Source organism: Ambystoma mexicanum, chromosome 9, assembly GCF_040938575.1.
Source record: "Ambystoma mexicanum isolate Mex_15411 chromosome 9, UKY_AmexF1_1, whole genome shotgun sequence".
Lineage (NCBI taxonomy): Eukaryota > Metazoa > Chordata > Amphibia > Caudata > Ambystomatidae > Ambystoma > Ambystoma mexicanum.
In genome coordinates this window covers 1,023,038,482-1,023,057,121 of record NC_090931.1, presented here as the reverse complement: position 1 = coordinate 1,023,057,121, position 18,640 = coordinate 1,023,038,482, and the positions used below count along the sequence as shown (strand labels likewise).

Below are 18,640 nucleotides of genomic sequence, written 5' to 3'. Positions count from 1 at the left end.
CAGATGTGTCCCCAGTTACCAGTTCTCATCCAATGTAATGATATGGCTGTAAAAATACCTGTCAGTGTACAATGTGAAGTGCCAGGTAGGGTTCTGTTGGGTAATGACCTCAAAGCTCTTGGAGTTGTGTCACATACCCCCAGACCACCTAGCAAGAGGTTACAGGAGCTCACAAAACCTGCAAGAGAGAAAACCCTGAGAGGGTTATCTCAGGAGATGATGACAGAAATCACTCCTCTCCCACTGGAGCAACTTACTGCAGTAACAACCAGATCAGGAGCAAAGGGGCAACCCAAGACTCCTAGGAAAAAGCCAGCAGCAAGCACTCCAGTGCTTCCAACAAGGACTTCCCCTAGGTTGTCCAAAGTTACACCTGTAACTCCTCCTCCAGCTGAGGCTGAGAGAGAGGCACAACCCTGTGTGGTTGAGCTAGACTCTGAGGAAGAGCTAGAAGGAGGCCCAAACCTTATTGGAGATTTGGACCCGGAGGACCATCCTGAGCTGCAGTCTTTACTGGCAGAAGGTGGACCTAGCAGGGCGGCTTTTCGTAAGAGGCAAAGAGAATGTCCAACTCTGGAAGGTCTCCGCCACCAGGCAGCTTCTCAGGCTGATGGGCAAGAGCCTGGGAAGTATAGGTTACACTGGGAAGATGGCCTCTTCTATAGTGAACCAACTGAGTCTGAACCTGGAGACTACAAGTGCCTTGTAGTCCCCCAAGAGAACAGACACCAGTTCTTACAATTAGCCCATGAGATACCTTTGGCTGGTCACTTGAGTTTCAAGAAGACTAAGGAAAGGCTCTCTCTCTACTATTATTGGCCAAAGATGGGGGCTGAAGTAGATAGATATTGTAAGAGCTGCCATACCTGCCAGACTTCTGGTAAGGTTGGTTCCAAGAATGTGGCATCTTTGGTGCCTCTCCCAGTTGTGGGAGTCCCATTTGAGAGGGTAGGGATTGACATTGTTGGTCCCCTTGATCCCCCAACCTCCTCAGGCAACAGGTTTATACTTGTTGTAGTAGACCATGCTACTAGGTACCCTGAGGCAATTCCTATGAGGACTGTTACGGCTCCGGCTGTGGCTAAGGCCCTCCTTGGTATTTTTACCAGGGTTGGGTTTCCTAAGGAAGTAATCTCTGACAGGGGGTCAAACTTTATGTCCCACTACATGAAAGCCATGTGGAAAACCTGTGGAGTTACTTACAAGTTCTCAACAGCATACCATCCTCAGACAAACGGATTGGTTGAAAGGTTTAACCGAACCATGAAGAGCATGATAGGTGCTTTAGAGGAACCCCTTAGAAAGAAGTGGGACCTTCTACTGCCATGCCTTCTCTTTGCTTATAGAGAAGTCCCTCAGGAGGGAGTAGGTTATTCTCCCTTTGAGCTCCTCTATGGCCATCCAGTCAGAGGTCCATTGGCCCTGATTAAGGAGGGATTGGAAGGTGTTCCTCCCCTCAAGCCAGTCAGAGTGACTGACTATGTGATAGGTCTCCGGAGGAGAATGTCACACATGATGGCAGAAGCAAGTGACAACTTGAAAGCTGGTCAAGCTCTTGTCAAACATTGGCATGACCAGAAGGCTAACATGGTTGAGTTTACTCAAGACCAGCTAGTTCTAGTTATGCTCCCAACAAGGCAGAGGGCCTTGCAAGACAAATGGATGGGACCCTTCAAGATTGTGGGAAAACTTGGAGAGGTCAACTATCTGGTGGATCTGGGCAGACCCAGGGAAGCTCCTAGAGTCTTCCACACCAACAGACTAAAAGCATACATCTCCAGACCTGACGTAGGAGCCTTGCTTCTAGCTTCAGCTGCAGAGGAAGAAGAGAGTGAATCTCTCCCTGATCTCCTCAGAGGTGTGCCTTTAGACGAGAAAGTTGAAGGAGTCAATCTCTCTTCAGACCTGACACCTGAGCAACAAGAGGAGTGCAAATCTATGTTAAATCAGTTTGCCTCCCTGTTCTCACTGTCACCAGGCTTGACCCCTTGGGGCCAGCATGATATACTCACTGGTGACTGTCTGCCAGTCAAAAGCAGAGGGTACAGAATGTCAGAACACATCAGAACCCACATCAAAGGAGAGGTCAAGAAGATGCTTGATCTCGGGGTAATAGAGCCCTCTACTAGTCCATGGTCTAGCCCAGTTGTGTTAGTACCAAAGGCAGGATCCAAAGACTTGAGATTCTGTGTGGACTATAGAGCTCTAAATGCAGTCACCAAGACTGATGCCCACCCTTTGCCCAGGACAGATGAGTTGGTGGATAAACTTGGTGCAGCCAAGTACCTCAGCACATTTGATCTTACGTCAGGCTATTGGCAAATAGCCCTGACAGACCATGCCAAGGAGAAAACTGCATTTTCAACTCCAATTGGCTTGTACCAGTTTAAGGTCATGCCTTTTGGATTAAAAAATGCACCTGCCACATTCCAAAGGATGGTGAACCAAGTTCTGGCTGGGATGGAAGATTTCTGCATGGCATACTTGGATGACATTGCAGTCTTCAGCCACTCCTGGGAGGAACATGTGGACCACCTAGGACATATGTTGCAGGCCCTTGAACAGGCCCATTTGACAATCAAAGCCAGTAAGTGCCAGATTGGTCATAGTAAAGTGGTCTACCTTGGACATGAGGTAGGAGGTGGAGAAATAAGGCCTTTGCTCAGCAAAATTGAAGCTGTGCAAAATTGGACAACACCAACTACTCAAACCCAAGTGAGAGCCTTCCTAGGCCTCACTGGGTATTACAGGAATTTCATTGAGAACTATGGGACCATAGCTTCTCCACTGAATGTAATTTCCTCTCCTAAATTCCCTAAAAAGGTAAAATGGAATGAGGAGTGCAATCAGGCCTTTGAAAAACTGAAGAGAGCTCTTTGCCAAGCTCCAGTATTAAGAGCTCCTGACTACCACCAAACTTTCATTGTACAAACTGATGCTTCCAATGTAGGTATTGGTGCAGTTCTAAGCCAACTGGATGAGAAGCGTAGGGAGCACCCCATTTGCTTCATCAGTAGGAAACTGAAGGATCCTGAGACAAGGTGGGCAACAATCGAAAGAGAATGCTTTGCTATTGTGTGGGCACTGAAGAAGTTTAGGCCATACTTGTATGGTTCTACTTTTGTTATTCAGACTGACCACCAACCCTTGAGATGGTTAATGCAAATGAAAGGGGAGAATCCAAAACTATTGAGATGGTCGATCTGCCTGCAAGGGTTTGATTTCACCATTGAGCACAGGTCAGGGTGTCACCATCAAAATGCTGATGGACTCTCTAGGATGTATATCATCGACTAGAGGTATGAGGTTCATCCAGGAGTGGATTAAATCCTCCTGTCCCTTAGTCTGGGGGGGGCGAGTGTTAGGGAGAATTCTCAGTTTAGGCTGAATTTCCCTACCTAGTGAGTCCCCCAGCAGCTTTGCTGGATTTCTAGGGTTTCTTTTTTTCTCCTGCCAAGAGTGAGACTCTTTTACCCTCACCCTTGGGCATGTTGAAGTGTGTTTTCTTGGTTAAACCTTGTGTTGAATGGGCTATGGGGTCTTTTACTCCATAGGGCCTCATGTATTTTTGTGATGTGGGTTACACAGCACCCTCTGTGCCGTAACCCAGGGGTGTCCTAGGGACTCCCCAACATAGACTCCATACCCTGGGACTGACTACTGTCTCCCAGGGCATGTAAAGTCACCAAAGACTTTACTAGTCTTAAATCCTGAACAGAACCAGTACAAACCATCATATTGTGGACATACTGGCTGGGGCAATTCGATTGCCCCAGGGTCTGTTAGTCAAGGGGGCACGTCTCCGTCCCCCCTGATCGAGTTTTGGCTGGTGGCAGTGGAAACTACTTTTTATATTCGACCGCAAATATTTTCCTATGGGATTTCCCATTGTTTTAGGCTAACACATTTAATTATTTATTTACGGTAGCCTCAAACATACCGCCGGTTTATATATTTATTATTATAACTCCGGTTGGGATTTTTTGCCAAAACCTGATTCTAAAATGGCGTTGGCGTTCGCCTCTGTAACTCTGACCCGAAGTGGAGCCCTTTGTCCTGTGGCGACTTCTGAAGTTCCAGTCCCCAAAGCCCTGCTTTTATGCAGCAAACCCCCATTCACCCAGCCTAGCTGTCACTCAAACATGCTAAGTGGTGAGCCGGCCGGCTCACCACTTGGGCCAATCAGGACGGAGTGCGACTTGAGTTACCAAGGTAACTCAGTCCAGGGTGCCTAAATCCCCCTCCACCCCTCCTAAGTACCCCAGACAGAGTGGCACCACTTTGGAGGGCTTCTGTGGAGAAGCCCGCCAAAAGTGGGACAAAGGGCTCCACTTCGGGTCAGAGTTACAGAGGCGAACGCCAACGCCATTTTAGAATCAAGTTTTGGCAAAAAATCCCAACCGGAGTTATAATAATAAATATATAAACCGGCGGTATGTTTGAGGCTACCGTAAATAAATAATTAAATGTGTTAGCCTAAAACAATGGGAAATCCCATAGGAAAATATTCGCGGTCGAATATAAAAAGTAGTTTCCACTGCCACCAGCCAAAACTCGATCAGGGGGGACGGAGACGTGCCCCCTTGACTAACAGACCCTGGGGCAATCGAATTGCCCCAGCCAGTACGTCCACAATATGATGGTTTGTACTGGTTCTGTTCAGGATTTAAGACTAGTAAAGTCGTTGGTGACTTTACATGCCCTGGGAGACAGTAGTCAGTCTCAGGGTATGGAGTCTATGTTGGGGAGTCCCTAGGACACCCCTGGGTTACGGCACAGAGGGTGCTGTGTAACCCACATCACAAAAATACATGAGGCCCTATGGAGTAAAAGACCCCATAGCCCATTCAACACAAGGTTTAACCAAGAAAACACACTTCAACATGCCCAAGGGTGAGGGTAAAAGAGTCTCACTCTTGGCAGGAGAAAAAAAGAAACCCTAGAAATCCAGCAAAGCTGCTGGGGGACTCACTAGGTAGGGAAATTCAGCCTAAACAGAGAATTCTCCCTAACATTATGTTAAAGGTTCTTATACTGTGCACTGTTGCCACCTGCATGGTTTCTTGGTGCACTTTAGATGCAATTTAGTATGACGAATGCTCAGGATGCCCTACTTACCTGCCATGCAAGTGTGCAAATTGGAATCACTTCATGTCTTGTCACATATTTGGGCAAAGCCTGATGGGTAAGGCAAAAAAGGAGCTCACATTGTCAAAAGATTAACAAATGAGTTTATCATAGTGACATTGTGTAATACCTACAGTTTAATTATGTAATGCCATACATGTGTTTACAGTGGGAAGAGCAAAGTTTGAATTGTTCTTTGATCCTTCAGGGACATTATTCCATTGATCGGATGAGAGAATGTATAGGGGACCGAATAATAAAGATCTGAACGTTTATTAAAGTTTGATTTGTGCACTGCATTCCCCGGGAGTCAATGATGTATCAGAGATAATTGTTTGGGATTATTAGGTCATTTCGGTGTGGCACCGTATTTAGCAGCAGCACGTCATGATCTTTCAAAGTACTAGAGGAGTACGGATTTACTGAGCTGCTATGTGAAGTACCATCACTTTACAACTGAATTAACCAGCTGAAGTGTAGAAAAGCTTGATGTTTGAACATTAAGGGCAAGTGCATGCAATGATCTCCTGAAAAGAGCTTATCACAAGAACACATTTTACATTAGCACAATGACCTATCATTCTGAGATTTTAGCATAATGGGGAAGTATTGGAATTTTAATTCAGTAGAGGTGTTGATTTCCTGTTTTTATTTGTTAAATTTTTGGATAGATAAGTCCATTTAGCATGTGATGTTGATACAAATGATGATGCTATGTTTGTTTTATAATGTTTATACTTAATGAATATATGATTGTTTATTGTATGGACCAACATAAGCATATTTTGATAGATTGATTGAGATATAAACGTTTTCATCATTATTCCTCCCTCCAATCCAATCCCATTTTGATTTGTATCGCCTTTGCATTTTTAATTCTCCTAAGTACATGGTTGTATTGATTTGGCAATATTACATTTACATTACGATGTCAATGTATTGACAAAGAGTATCATATAAGTACGTTTTGCAACAAGCCATTAAAATGCAGTACATATATTTCAGCTATGTATTATTTAAATCATCCATTTAAATACAATGATATCAAAGAGTGTCCCTGTTTGGAATAGTGATGTAATTTCCATCGGATGTTGTTTATTCATTTTTGGTAGACAAATTTAATATGATAACATCCACTGTAATATATTTGTTGAAAACCTGGGTTCAACAACAGTCTTTCATGTGCAGCCCACTTTTGTTGGGGGTCTTAAAATGTATTCTTGATTTGATATTCTACTTTAAAATAAACATATTGTATATAACAGTTTCTTTGTCGTCTCAGAATGAGTGGGATTGTTGGATTCTCGAAATATTAAACTGGTACAACTTTCCTCCATAAAATAATGTGAACTAATAATTTTGCAAATGGATGTTGTCATGTATTGTTAGATTGCTCATTAACAAGGGGGGTCCTGGGAGTCCCTCTGCCAGACATTAGTCCTGGTCTCTCGCAACCAGGACTAATGTCTGGCAGAGGGACTCCCAGGACCCCCTTGTTAATTTGCATATGCCAGTAAGTTTGGGTCTCACCCTAAGTTACTAGGGGAATCCAGACGTGGACCCCTTGCTCACTATTCTTAGAGAGGCACAGCTCCTCCCTACTGATGAGGTCCAACCAGACCGAAACACGTGTCTGGGGATGCTGTTGGTACTCTTGTTCAGAGGAGAATTGCCTAGCATTTCGGTGCTGGACTGCCCCAGGGCAGGACAAAGACTGATATGTTTGGGATATTTCTTCTCTGTGAAAGATAGTGAGCTAAAGACTCTGGCTAAGTCTCTCGCAACCAGGACTAATGTCTGGCAGAGGGACTCCCAGGACCCCCCTTGTTAATTTGCATATGCAAGTAACTTTGGGTCTCACCCTAAATTACTAGGGGAATCCAGACTTGGACCCCTTGCTCACTATTCTTAGAGTGGCACAGCTCCTCCCTACTGATGAGGTCCAACCAGACCGAAACACGTGTCTGGGGATGCTGTTGGTACTCTTGTTCAGAGGAGAATTGCCTAGCATTTCGGTGCTGGACTGCCCCAGGGCAGGACAAAGACTGATATGTTTAGGATATTTCGTCTCTCGCAACCAGGACTAATGTCTGGCAGAGGGACTCCCAGGGCCCCCCTTGTTAATTTGCATATGCAAGTAACTTTGGGTCTCACCCTAAGTTACTAGGGGAATCCAGACGTGGACCCCTTGCTCACTATTCTTAGAGAGGCACAGCTCCTCCCTACTGATGAGGTCCAACCAGACCGAAACACGTGTCTGGGGTTGCTGTTGGTACTCTTGTTCAGAGGAGAATTGCCTAGCATTTCGGTGCTGGACTGCCCCAGGGCAGGACAAACACTGATATGTTTTGGATATTTCTCCTTTGTGAATGATAGTGAGCTAAAGAATCTGGGTAAGTCTCTCGCAACCAGGACTAATGTCTGGCAGAGGGACTCCCAGGACCCCCCTTGTTAATTTGCATATGCAAGTAACTTTGGGTCTCACCCTAAGTTACTAGGGGAATCCAGACGTGGACCCCTTGCTCACTATTCTTAGAGTGGCACAGCTCCTCCCTACTGATGAGGTCCAACCAGACCGAAACACGTGTCTGGGGATGCTGTTGGTACTCTTGTTCAGAGGAGAATTGCCTAGCATTTCGGTGCTGGACTGCCCCACGGCAGGACAAAGACTGATATGTTTAGGATATTTCGTCTCTCGCAACCAGGACTAATGTCTGGCAGAGGGACTCCCAGGGCCCCCCTTGTTAATTTGCATATGCAAGTAACTTTGGGTCTCACCCTAAGTTACTAGGGGAATCCAGACGTGGACCCCTTGCTCACTATTCTTAGAGAGGCACAGCTCCTCCCTACTGATGAGGTCCAACCAGACCGAAACACGTGTCTGGGGTTGCTGTTGGTACTCTTGTTCAGAGGAGAATTGCCTAGCATTTCGGTGCTGGACTGCCCCAGGGCAGGACAAACACTGATATGTTTTGGATATTTCTCCTTTGTGAATGATAGTGAGCTAAAGAATCTGGGTACGTCTCTCGCAACCAGGACTAATGTCTGGCAGAGGGACTCCCAGGACCCCCCTTGTTAATTTGCATATGCAAGTAACTTTGGGTCTCACCCTAAGTTACTAGGGGAATCCAGACGTGGACCCCTTGCTCACTATTCTTAGAGAGGCACAGCTCCTCCCTACTGATGAGGTCCAACCAGACCGAAACACGTGTCTGGGGTTGCTGTTGGTACTCTTGTTCAGAGGAGAATTGCCTAGCATTTCGGTGCTGGACTGCCCCAGGGCAGGACAAACACTGATATGTTTTGGATATTTCTCCTTTGTGAATGATAGTGAGCTAAAGAATCTGGGTACGTCTCTCGCAACCAGGACTAATGTCTGGCAGAGGGACTCCCAGGACCCCCCTTGTTAATTTGTTAGATTGCTCCACATTTCTGCTGCCCAATGTATAACAATAATGTCCAACAGGTGAGAAATATATTGGGAACTAATTGAGGATAGGGTGTTACACCCTCCCAGCACTATGAACAGTGCTGAATAGGCCACATCCATGGGGGAGGGAGTGGGCTGCACGTGGCAAATTACTTCTAGGTTTGTTTCCAGGAATCCAGTGGCGAACCATGCAGAAATTACATGTGCTGGAAAAATTGGCTTGTGTTTCCACTTGTCTGAGTGGAATATAATTACTTTTTTTTAAATGTAGCACACCTCTCCATTAACCACTGGTCCGAATGCTTGCCTGCTTGACATGAGAAATATACCACCCACGTAGGTGGGCAGTATTTTTCTATCATTTGGATTTTTGTGTTATTGTAATCTAATGGTGAAATTAATGGAAAGAGCATGAATACAAATATAGAAATATTTAAAACGAATATGTTATGCACTAAACAACCTTGTAGGAACATGGTATACATTAGAATTGCAGCTGTAGAAATGGCTTGTTATTGGCCGAGTAATTCGATTGTATGTTCACATTAAAGATTCAAAGACAGGCACTGTTCAGGAGTATTATTTTTCTTCAGAATATTGACATTGGAACATGTACTTGTGTAATAAGTGGTGATCACAAAAGGGCAAATGTTAAATGGCCATAAAAATTAAAATGTACATTTAACTACAAAATCAAACCTCCTACATGCATGTATGTAAACATTCCCTTGCATGCAATTTACCATGCAGTCGTTGTTGTTGGTACTTGGGCTCGTGTTAAGAATGTGAACTTGAGTTCAGGAAGCTGTTGGAAGGTAAGGATCCTGCAATGATCAATGCTCAAGCTACTTGCAATGAGCTTAGAAGTTTACATGAGTATTGCTAACGTTGTGGCATGCACTGCTTCATTTGTGCTGTTTTACAACGAACTACAGTTCACCGCAAAGTCATCATCAAACGTATTTTACCTGTTTTATAGTTACACGAACAACCAAAGTATGAGATCAACCTCTACATGTACCTGTATTTCGTTATCTTCATCATCTTTGGGTCCTTCTTCACGCTCAACCTCTTCATTGGTGTCATCATTGATAACTTCAACCAGCAAAAAAAGAAGATGAGTATTTTTGTATTGTGCTTTGCTTCAGCACCGTTTCGAAATAAAATAACATATTGTATGCATGGTTTAAAATAATGTGTGTAGAACATTGTGTTATAGTATCAAGTAGAGAGGTAGATAGAAAGCTGACAGATCAAGGATAAATACAGTAATTCGAAAAAATACATAGCTCTTTATTTAATAATACACAATGTTAAAACACCACATAAAACATGTTTTAAAAAAATTGATTATGAAAATAGCGTCTGACCAAATATTCCTCTGCGATAATCTCTTTACAATAGAGTTGATTAGTCGAGGTATTGGAGTCTATCTCTAATTCCTTTCAAGGTTTTTATGAACATGCCTGACAGACAGGGAGCTCCACCCCATTATACTATGGAAGGAAGACCAATAGAAATAACATAACTCCTGATACACTGTTCTGCAGGCCTCTCATACATTTTAAGGGAGACCCGGCAGCCCCCTTGGTTTTTATTTCTCAAGCTGAAAAGCTGGGTTTCGAGACTTCCATTAACTGTGGGTGGTTTGAGGCAGCCAGAATCCTTCAATCCTTTAACCTATGAGGTAATTTTTGAGGCCTTGCTTAGAGTTGAATGAACCCAGTCACTGTGAGTTCTGCTCACTCATATACAGTATGTCTCTTTGCCTGTCACGTGTGTTCTTTTATTCCCTCACCAAAAAAATGTGCGCCTCTAAACCACGTCACTGTGATTTTCTCCAAACATGTGTCAATCAGATCACATTCACAGATGTTCTAGTCTCTCAGGAAGACAAATGTTTGGCACCGGCTGAAATCAGTATTTGATGTCTTGTTCTCTTACAAAAAACCACTCCCTCCATCTTTCTCATCCTCATTCTCATTCTCTCTGTGGCCCTCATTACGACCCTTGCGGAAATCAACCGACCGGACCGCCACAGCGTAAATAGCGTTTCCGCCATTGCACGAAGGAGCAAATTGCGGCCCATTCCGACCCATCGGGCACGAGCACCACGGCATGGCGGAAGTGCAAAGTCCGCGATGGCGGAAATGACCCCAAAACGGCCCACACCGCCGCCGTACGGCGCCCTAGGTGCAATACCGCCACCCATCACAGCGGGCACCGCAGAGTGCGCCTACCGGAAAGTACGGTGACCGGAAATATACGGAAACGGAAGTTAAAACATGGGCCCGGAACGGGAAACATCCCGCCGTGCACCCATAAAACCACTAAAACCACACAACCACTAAAATCACTACCCTGAGACACACCCCAACCCGTCATCCACCCTAGCGAAACCAAGAAAAATGGGAAAAGTAGCGAAGAAAGCGTGCGACCGCAAGCGGCAGGTCCACTTCTCCCGTGAGGAACTCACCGTGCTAACAGAGACCCTCCAGGAGAATGCCGCCGCCGTCTTCTCCACGCAAATGACCAGGACGGCACTTGCCAACAAGAAGGCCATATGGGCTCTGGTGGCACAGCGGGTAAGCGCGGTGGGGACCGCACCCCGCAACCCACAGCAATGCAGAAAGCGGTGGGACGACCTGCGGATACGCGTCCGCAGCATACTCTCTGCCAACCGCAACATTGCCACAGCCACCGGGGGAGGTCCTGAATCACCCATCAAGTTGACCCCCTGGGAAGAAATCTGTGCCTCCACCATCGGAATGGAGAGCATAGAGGGAGTCGGAGGGATGGAGAAAGGAGTGCAGACATCAGAAGAATCAGGTAGGTGGCCCAGATAAAACAATGCTAAATCCACAATGTCCAATCATGTGAAGTACCATGTGTCCACATAGTGCAACAGAAACACATGTCTAGGAGAACGTCCACACACATCGCCCTGATAGTGCACCTTAAAACCACAATAAATACATAAATAATTAAAAACCCCTAAAACACCCACCACACGTCCAGCAGGCACACCCTAACTGCAGGCTGCCAAACAACTGCACCCTCACCCCACACACAAATAAAAGCACCTCCAAGGCACCGACCCAAATCACCCTCATGTACCACCCCAATGCATGTGATACAATGCCATTCCAATACCCACAGACCCATTAATAACCCTCGCCCTCCTTTACTCCACCACAGGCTCCGATCCAAACGACGAGCATCAGGACACCCCTACCAGCACACCTGCAAAGAGGGCCAAGACCAACGGCCAAAGACCCTCCACCTCAGCTGCACGCATCAAGACACGGCAGCAGCACAAATCAGGTGGCAGCACAGAGGGGGGAACATCAACAGGCACCCCAGCAGCCAGCATGCCCACAACACCACCACCACAGGTCCCCCCAACGGATGCCACAGAAGGCACTGCCTCTGGTGGCAGCAGCACCATAGGTGACACCCCATTGATGGCAGCATGCTCCGACACAGAAGACGGGGATGTCGAAGTCAGATCCATCCATGACCTGTCCCATTCCCCCTGTCTGTCCCATCCCGTACAACATGAGGATACCACGCAGGGGCACCCACAAGACGACGACTGGCCATCCCCCCCAAGCCCTGTGGCAAGGCAACATGAGGTCAACAGCCCCTCTGTGACACCCCCGCAAATGGCCATGGCCCAGCAGAGGCAACAGTCCCTCGACCAGTTAATCGTGCAACAGCAGCAACTGGCCACGCTCCTCAAGGACCATGCCGATGAATGTGGGGGCACTAAGGCAGACATAGAAACATCAACTGAGACACTCAGGGCACAAATGGAGAGTAGCACCGAGAGCCTGAGAGTCCAAATGGAGAGTAGCACCGAGAGCCTGAGAGTCCAAATGGAGAGTAGCACCGAGAGCCTGAGAGTCCAAATGGAGAGAAGCACCGAGAGCCTGAGGGGGGAACTGCATGCGACGTCCAAAGACGTATGTGCCGAACTTGCCGCAGTGTGCCGTGTGCTCACTGAGCTCTCACAAACCCTTAGGGACATGCATGGACGTGAGCAGGCAGAGACGTCATCCGTTGCAAGTTCCGTCCAGGGCAGCCCCCAACGTAGATCTGGGAGGAACCTGCGCTCCACAGGCAGGGGTGCCCCTGATACCCGCAGAGGGGGCTTGCAATAGCGACAGCCCACTGACAATGAGCTTCTTTGGACACTGGTGTTCGGGGGGGAGGTAGGAGGGTGGAGGGGGTGTGTTGGGCTCACTTGGGTGGCGGGTCGATAGGGTGTTCTACATGATATCACATATGCCATAAACAGTGCACGATCAACCAATGAGATGTGTGGACAATGATCTTTGTGTACTAGGCCATCATAGGCGTACAGTCCATATTGTGCATGTACCAGACACACACAGTGCCACGAGTCCCGTGTCCATGTATCATCCACCAGGCGTGAGTGCTAGAAGCATGCATCAATGAGATGCTGACGAATGTCACGGCCCTCCGGTGCCTCGCAGACTCCTTGAGGTGCTGCCACATCCCCACCCTCATCATGACCATCATCAGGTGCTTGCAGTTCAGCGTCAGGGGGCATGGGCACATTTCTACGTACGCACATGTTGTGGAGCATGACACATGCCATGACCATCTTTGCAACCTTCTCATGGCGGTACAGGAGTGCCCCGCCAGACCTGCTGAGGCAGCGGAAACGAGTCTTCAGTAGGCCGAATGCCTGTTCAATGACTACACGGGTACGTGAGTGGGCATGGTTGTAGTCCTCCTCATGCTGGTCCCGTGGGTTCCGGACTGGTGTGAGGAGCCATCTCTTCAGTGGATACCCAGCATCACCTGTATGTGGACGAGAAACGTATGATGTGGAATGCCATTGCTACGTACGCACCCCCCCCCCTCCTGGCAGTTCATTGCCGCATCACATACCCCACATCATCATGCATGAAATGAGACTCACCGAGTAGCCAGGATCTGTTCCCTGCGTGTCGCTCCATGTAGCGTGGTATAGTAGAGTTCCTCAAGACCATAGAATCATGGGTTGATCCAGGGAATCTGGCACAACAATGTGTAATGATCCTGTTGGAGTCACACACCATTTGTACATTCAGGGAATGAAATTGTTTTCGGTTGCGGTACTGGGCCTCCATGGCATGTGGAACGACCAATTCCACATGGGTGCAGTCGATGGCACCAATGCAACCCGGTATGCCGGCAAGTGCATGGAATCCCACTTTTGTGTTGGTAATTTCCTGCTCCGAGCGTGGTAGAGAGATGTAGTCGTCTGCGTGCTGCAGGAGGGCATCGAGCACTTGCAATAGTGTCCGTGAGAACAGTGGCTGTGAAATGCCATGCAACTGTCCGACTGTGTGCTGGTAGGTGCTTGTGGCCAGGAAGTGTAGTACAGACATCACCTTCAGTAGGGGTGGGATGGTGGTTGGGCTATCTATCATGCTGACAAGGTCAGCCTGTGTCATGTCCACGATGGCGGCTATGGTGTCCCGGTCCAAACGGTAGAGGGTGTGGATCTGCTCATCAGTGAGGTTGAACGGATGTGCTCGGAGGCGTGGGATTGCGGGCTGCCTGCGTGGTGGTAGTGGCTGTGCTGGCGGCCCTTGCTGGCCCTGCCTTGCCCTCCTCCTCCTCCTGCGTCTCCTCCGTGCGGCCGGTTGTAGTTGGTGTTCGTCTTCTTCTTGGAGTTGGAGCACTTGCAGTGCTATCAGGTCCCCCAGGGCCAACATCGCGAGTCCTGCCGGTAGCATTTTGGAGTGGGTGTGGTTGTGGGAGGAGACTGGGTGTGCAATTTATGTGTTTTCAGGCTGTATGGCCTCCACCTGTGGTGATTCATTCCACCTGTGCAAGCTGCTCTCCCCTTTGGCCGAGCACGTCCCGCACACAACGCTGCAATGTGACGCATGGCATCTTGCTCTTGCATTCATGTATTTGTACCCGATGGCCGTGTAACATTTGTTGATATGTACATTCGGCTATGGTCCCATTGTTTCACATACAATCTTTGCAGTCGCGAACAGACTTGTGATGGGTCAGTGGGACGTAGTACTCGAGTAACGGTGGGCCCTCATGCATCACTGTACCGAGTTGCAACGACGGGCGGGGCGTCCCATTCGTGGGTGAAGGCAGTTGCCATTTTCACACACAGCCGCACTCGATGGATTAATTAGTGATTTCAAACGGCCACAGATGCCTCTTCGACGTGATGTTGCAAATGAGGAATTCGAAGGCCGGCGCTTTCGGTTTTCAGCTAGCGCCGGGGAGATGCCCACAGGTCTGACTGCAAATATAACGTTCTTTTGTTCGATGTCCTTGAGACAGGGGCCATGGCGAGGAAGCAATGATTGATATGAATAGTTTTGGATGCGCAATAGTGACGTGGGCGATGAGGCCGGACGTTCCCAAATACATGTAACTTCACAACACTGGAATTACGGGCTGGGGCACTGTGGATTTTGCAGGCTGCATAACGCACAGACTCAATGGAAAGTTCGAATGTTTTGTGAGTAAATATTCAGGCGTTTTTATAACAGGATGAGGGAATGATGAATGGATGCATGGGCAGGTGATTTGATACAGGGTTTGCCATGTACAGGGCTTCTTGGAATCTATCCGCCTCCCCTGCGCTATGTGATGCAGGGCTGCCATAGTGGGACCATCGTCTATCTGGCCTTGTTGAGCCCTCCCTGTCTCGACGCGCCTTCAGACACTTGTGTCCATGCACGTTAACATTCCCATCTGATGGAATCTGTTCTGACAGACGCATGCACAGGTACACTCGTTTGTGATGGTGTTTACACCTCGATATAGATAGTTATGAGTCGCAAGTGGTTTCGGGGTGGTGATGATCCTTTCGAGTGGGCTAGCATGCATATGACTGTGGATTTAGTGTGATCATTGAAGTGAGTTGTTCGAATGTAGTTCTGATGGCCATTCTGTTCTTTTTCTTTTCTTTTGGTTGACAGGTATCTCCTCCCCTTTTGCCACTGCCATCTGTATGCCACTCCTGCAGATGGCGTTTACTCCCGACACCTGCTGCTTCGTGTTAATCAGTGGAGCAGCATTACGATCTTATGGGACGATCGCCAATGGGCCACATGCCCTTACGCAGTACTAGTGGCTCGGAGCAACATTTCGGCCTTTCAGCTGGACTAGTGCCTCCCCATTGGGACGGCCCTGCGGGTCTGTGCGCTTCCATGTTGCCTTTTCGTACGTGAATGTGGCTCTGTGTACCATGATGGAACAGGGCGTCACACAAGTAGTAGCTGGTCATTCCTTGCGGATGCAGCCCACAATGGTGATATGTGTTTTGGAGTTCATGGACTAATGGCTGTATGGGCTTGGTGATTTAGTTGTGCATTAAATTTCTATTCTGATATGGGCCGTGTAGCGTTCTTCTTTGCGAGTGATGTGGCATATTCCTATTTGGGGAGCGATGTATTGTGAGGAGATCTGCATTGGGTTCCAGCTTCGGAGTTTAGTCGCGTGGTACTGTGCTGGGCGCGTTTGCCTACGGAGCCCAGTGAGGTCAGGGATGGGGGCTGCCAATGTGACTGTTTGCATGTTGTCATGCTCAGGGGCGGGGGAATGGGTTTTGTGTAACAGATGCCGGTCAGCCAGGTGGACTGGTGGCATGTTGTGATTTTCGGAATATTGCTGGTCACAGGTGCCTGTGTTTGCGTGCGTTTCGGGGGGGGGGACTGTGGTCATGTCCATTGGAATGGCTTCTGTATTCGTGCCATCTGTGCCCTGCAGCTCCCATTGGCCCCTCTTGTGTTTCTTTTGTTCGTTGGCATGCATGGGTGACTTGTACATTTCACTGGTTGCATTGTGACTTCATTGCACCTACGGGGAGTTGTACTTTGTGGGCAGGGAGCGGTGTACAGGCACTCAGTGGGGCCGTTTACGGTTGATTCGCGATGCCGTACTTCTCACCATGGCGGATTGGTGCTTTCCGCCATGCTTGATGGCGTTAGGTACATGTCCGCTAGGGTCGGAATTCGCGTACCCTTGCGCCATGGTGGTATTTACGGTTTGGCATGGCGCGCGCGCGCGTACTTGGTGCAGTTAGCGTTGGCGTTCACTACGGTGTCGCTAATGGCTTCGTACTTTGCGGTGACGGGTCATAGTCGCACCGAGCGGTATTCGATGGCGGTATTGCATTTCCGCCATCGTTTTTCGGATTCCGCCAGGGTCGTAATGAGGGCCTGTCTCTTTCTCTCTCTTTGTCTTTTTTTGCCTTTCTTCTCTATTGTTAACCAATCACATGTTAATTTCATTAATTTTTCTGTTCGCTCAGGAAAATATGAAGTCTCCTGTGATTTTCTGTTAGCTCTAGAAAAAACAAGTTTCACATCACCTCTACCCTAATTCCCAGTTTCATACCTAGAACGCTTCTCTAATTTTAATTCTTGAAACAAAACTTAAACTCACTGAATGAAATGCGTAAGCTATACGTATATATTAGTTATCTGTAATTGCTTCTATGTTCCATAATTATATATGAACAGGATACATTGACAATGCCCTACCTCTACCAATCAATTTCAAACATTCAATCCATCAGGTGGACATTTTTATAATCAGTGTTTATCTTGTTGCTTTACTTTGGAGGTCAAGACATTTTTATGACTGAAGAACAGAAAAAATATTATAATGCAATGAAAAAGCTGGGGTCTAAAAAACCGCAAAAACCTATACCAAGGCCACAGGTAAAAATATGTCTAGCATGGTTATTTTAATTGAATTAAATTGCACACTGCAGCAGCCACACAACAGCATTCACCTTCTTAATTTACTAAAGATACATTGATTTGATGACATGTTTTAAAATAAAATGTGTTTATGTCGAACTTACAACCACAATTATCACTGTTCCTGAACCCTATAAATATCAGCTGTTACTATTGCCCAATTTAATGGTATATTTTGTACTAATGATAGAAGAGTGGAAAGCTGTCTTTCGGATATCTATAAATTGCTCAGTGGAAGCTCGTAAATTAAATCAATTACCACCGTATCGTCAACTCTTTCCATCGCCAAGGTTTTGTGATCTTTTTTTAAGATTTAGATTAAATCTACTCCCCACTCGTGAACGGCAAGGCCAAATGAATCAGCTGGGAACAACAGGTGGAACCCATTAGACATATAAGAATACAATGTGAGGTATTAACTCAAGTAAGAGTTAAATACACAGAACATCTCGCCCATGACATATCTGTATTAAACCCTGAGGGACGATGGAATGCCATTTTATTGTGTCAGGAGAAAACTGGGATTTTTGCAGTACTTCAGTTCTTGATGGACATAAATAGGACAAAATGAAGAATTAATTGAACTAATGTTTAATAATGTTGTGGACCTGTGCCGTTTTATATAATTTTGATGAATTCAATACAAAAGATAAATGAAAAAAGGTTGTGATGAACTAATTTCTAATAAAAAAGAAAAAAAAAGAAAGACAAGTGGGAACTTGTGCCAGCTAGGCTATGACAAATCTCAGGAATTAATGCTCAACCCACTGAGCTATCTGACCATCTACCTTTACTTAAGTTCCATCAAAGGATGCAGTAGCCACCGCAAATGCTTGATACTACTACCTACTATTACTTATTCGAGCTTTTCAGGCTCACTGAAAATTAAAGAATATGTTTTTGTCACTTTTTGAGGAACCCAGGACTGGATTTGGATGTGTGCAAAGTAGGTGGCCATGCAAAACTGCAAAACAGATCCATTTTATCAACTTGCTGTGGTAAGAGGCACTCTGGATAGAACACACAACAAACCATTTTGTTCAGCGGCAATGCGTTTGTCTTGGAAGGAAGACAATGGAGAGCGTCACGGGAACGACTCAAGGTCCCACCCTTAGAGGATGCTCTCCCGCATGAAGCGTGACATAAAAGCTCAATTTATTTGTCTACAAGGGTCACTCAACAGGAGTGGAAATCTCAATCCCGGCCTAGAGGCATAAGTCTCTTACAGTCAGAGGAGGGCGTAAAAGTGAGGAAGGAGATGAATAGTCAATCATTTAATTTACCATAATGTATTGTATTTTGTAGTTTTTTATATTGCATTTTGTAT

At 46.7% G+C, this 18,640-nt stretch overlaps 1 protein-coding gene across 2 annotated transcripts in view; it reads left to right on the top strand.

The window, feature by feature from the left end:
• The window catches only part of LOC138488902 (sodium channel protein type 2 subunit alpha-like), a 1,546,115-nt gene that overhangs the window by 1,494,817 nt on the left and 32,658 nt on the right, over positions 1-18,640 (top strand). The window contains exons 24-25 of one of the 2 annotated variants that reach the window (XM_069616295.1): positions 9,537-9,674; positions 17,167-17,271. The exons of the other annotated variant lie outside the window; for it this stretch is intronic. Of the exons in view, the coding sequence (XP_069472396.1) occupies positions 9,537-9,674; positions 17,167-17,271 (243 nt within the window). The remainder of the gene's footprint in view (positions 1-9,536; positions 9,675-17,166; positions 17,272-18,640) is intronic. 2 annotated transcript variants of the gene reach the window in all.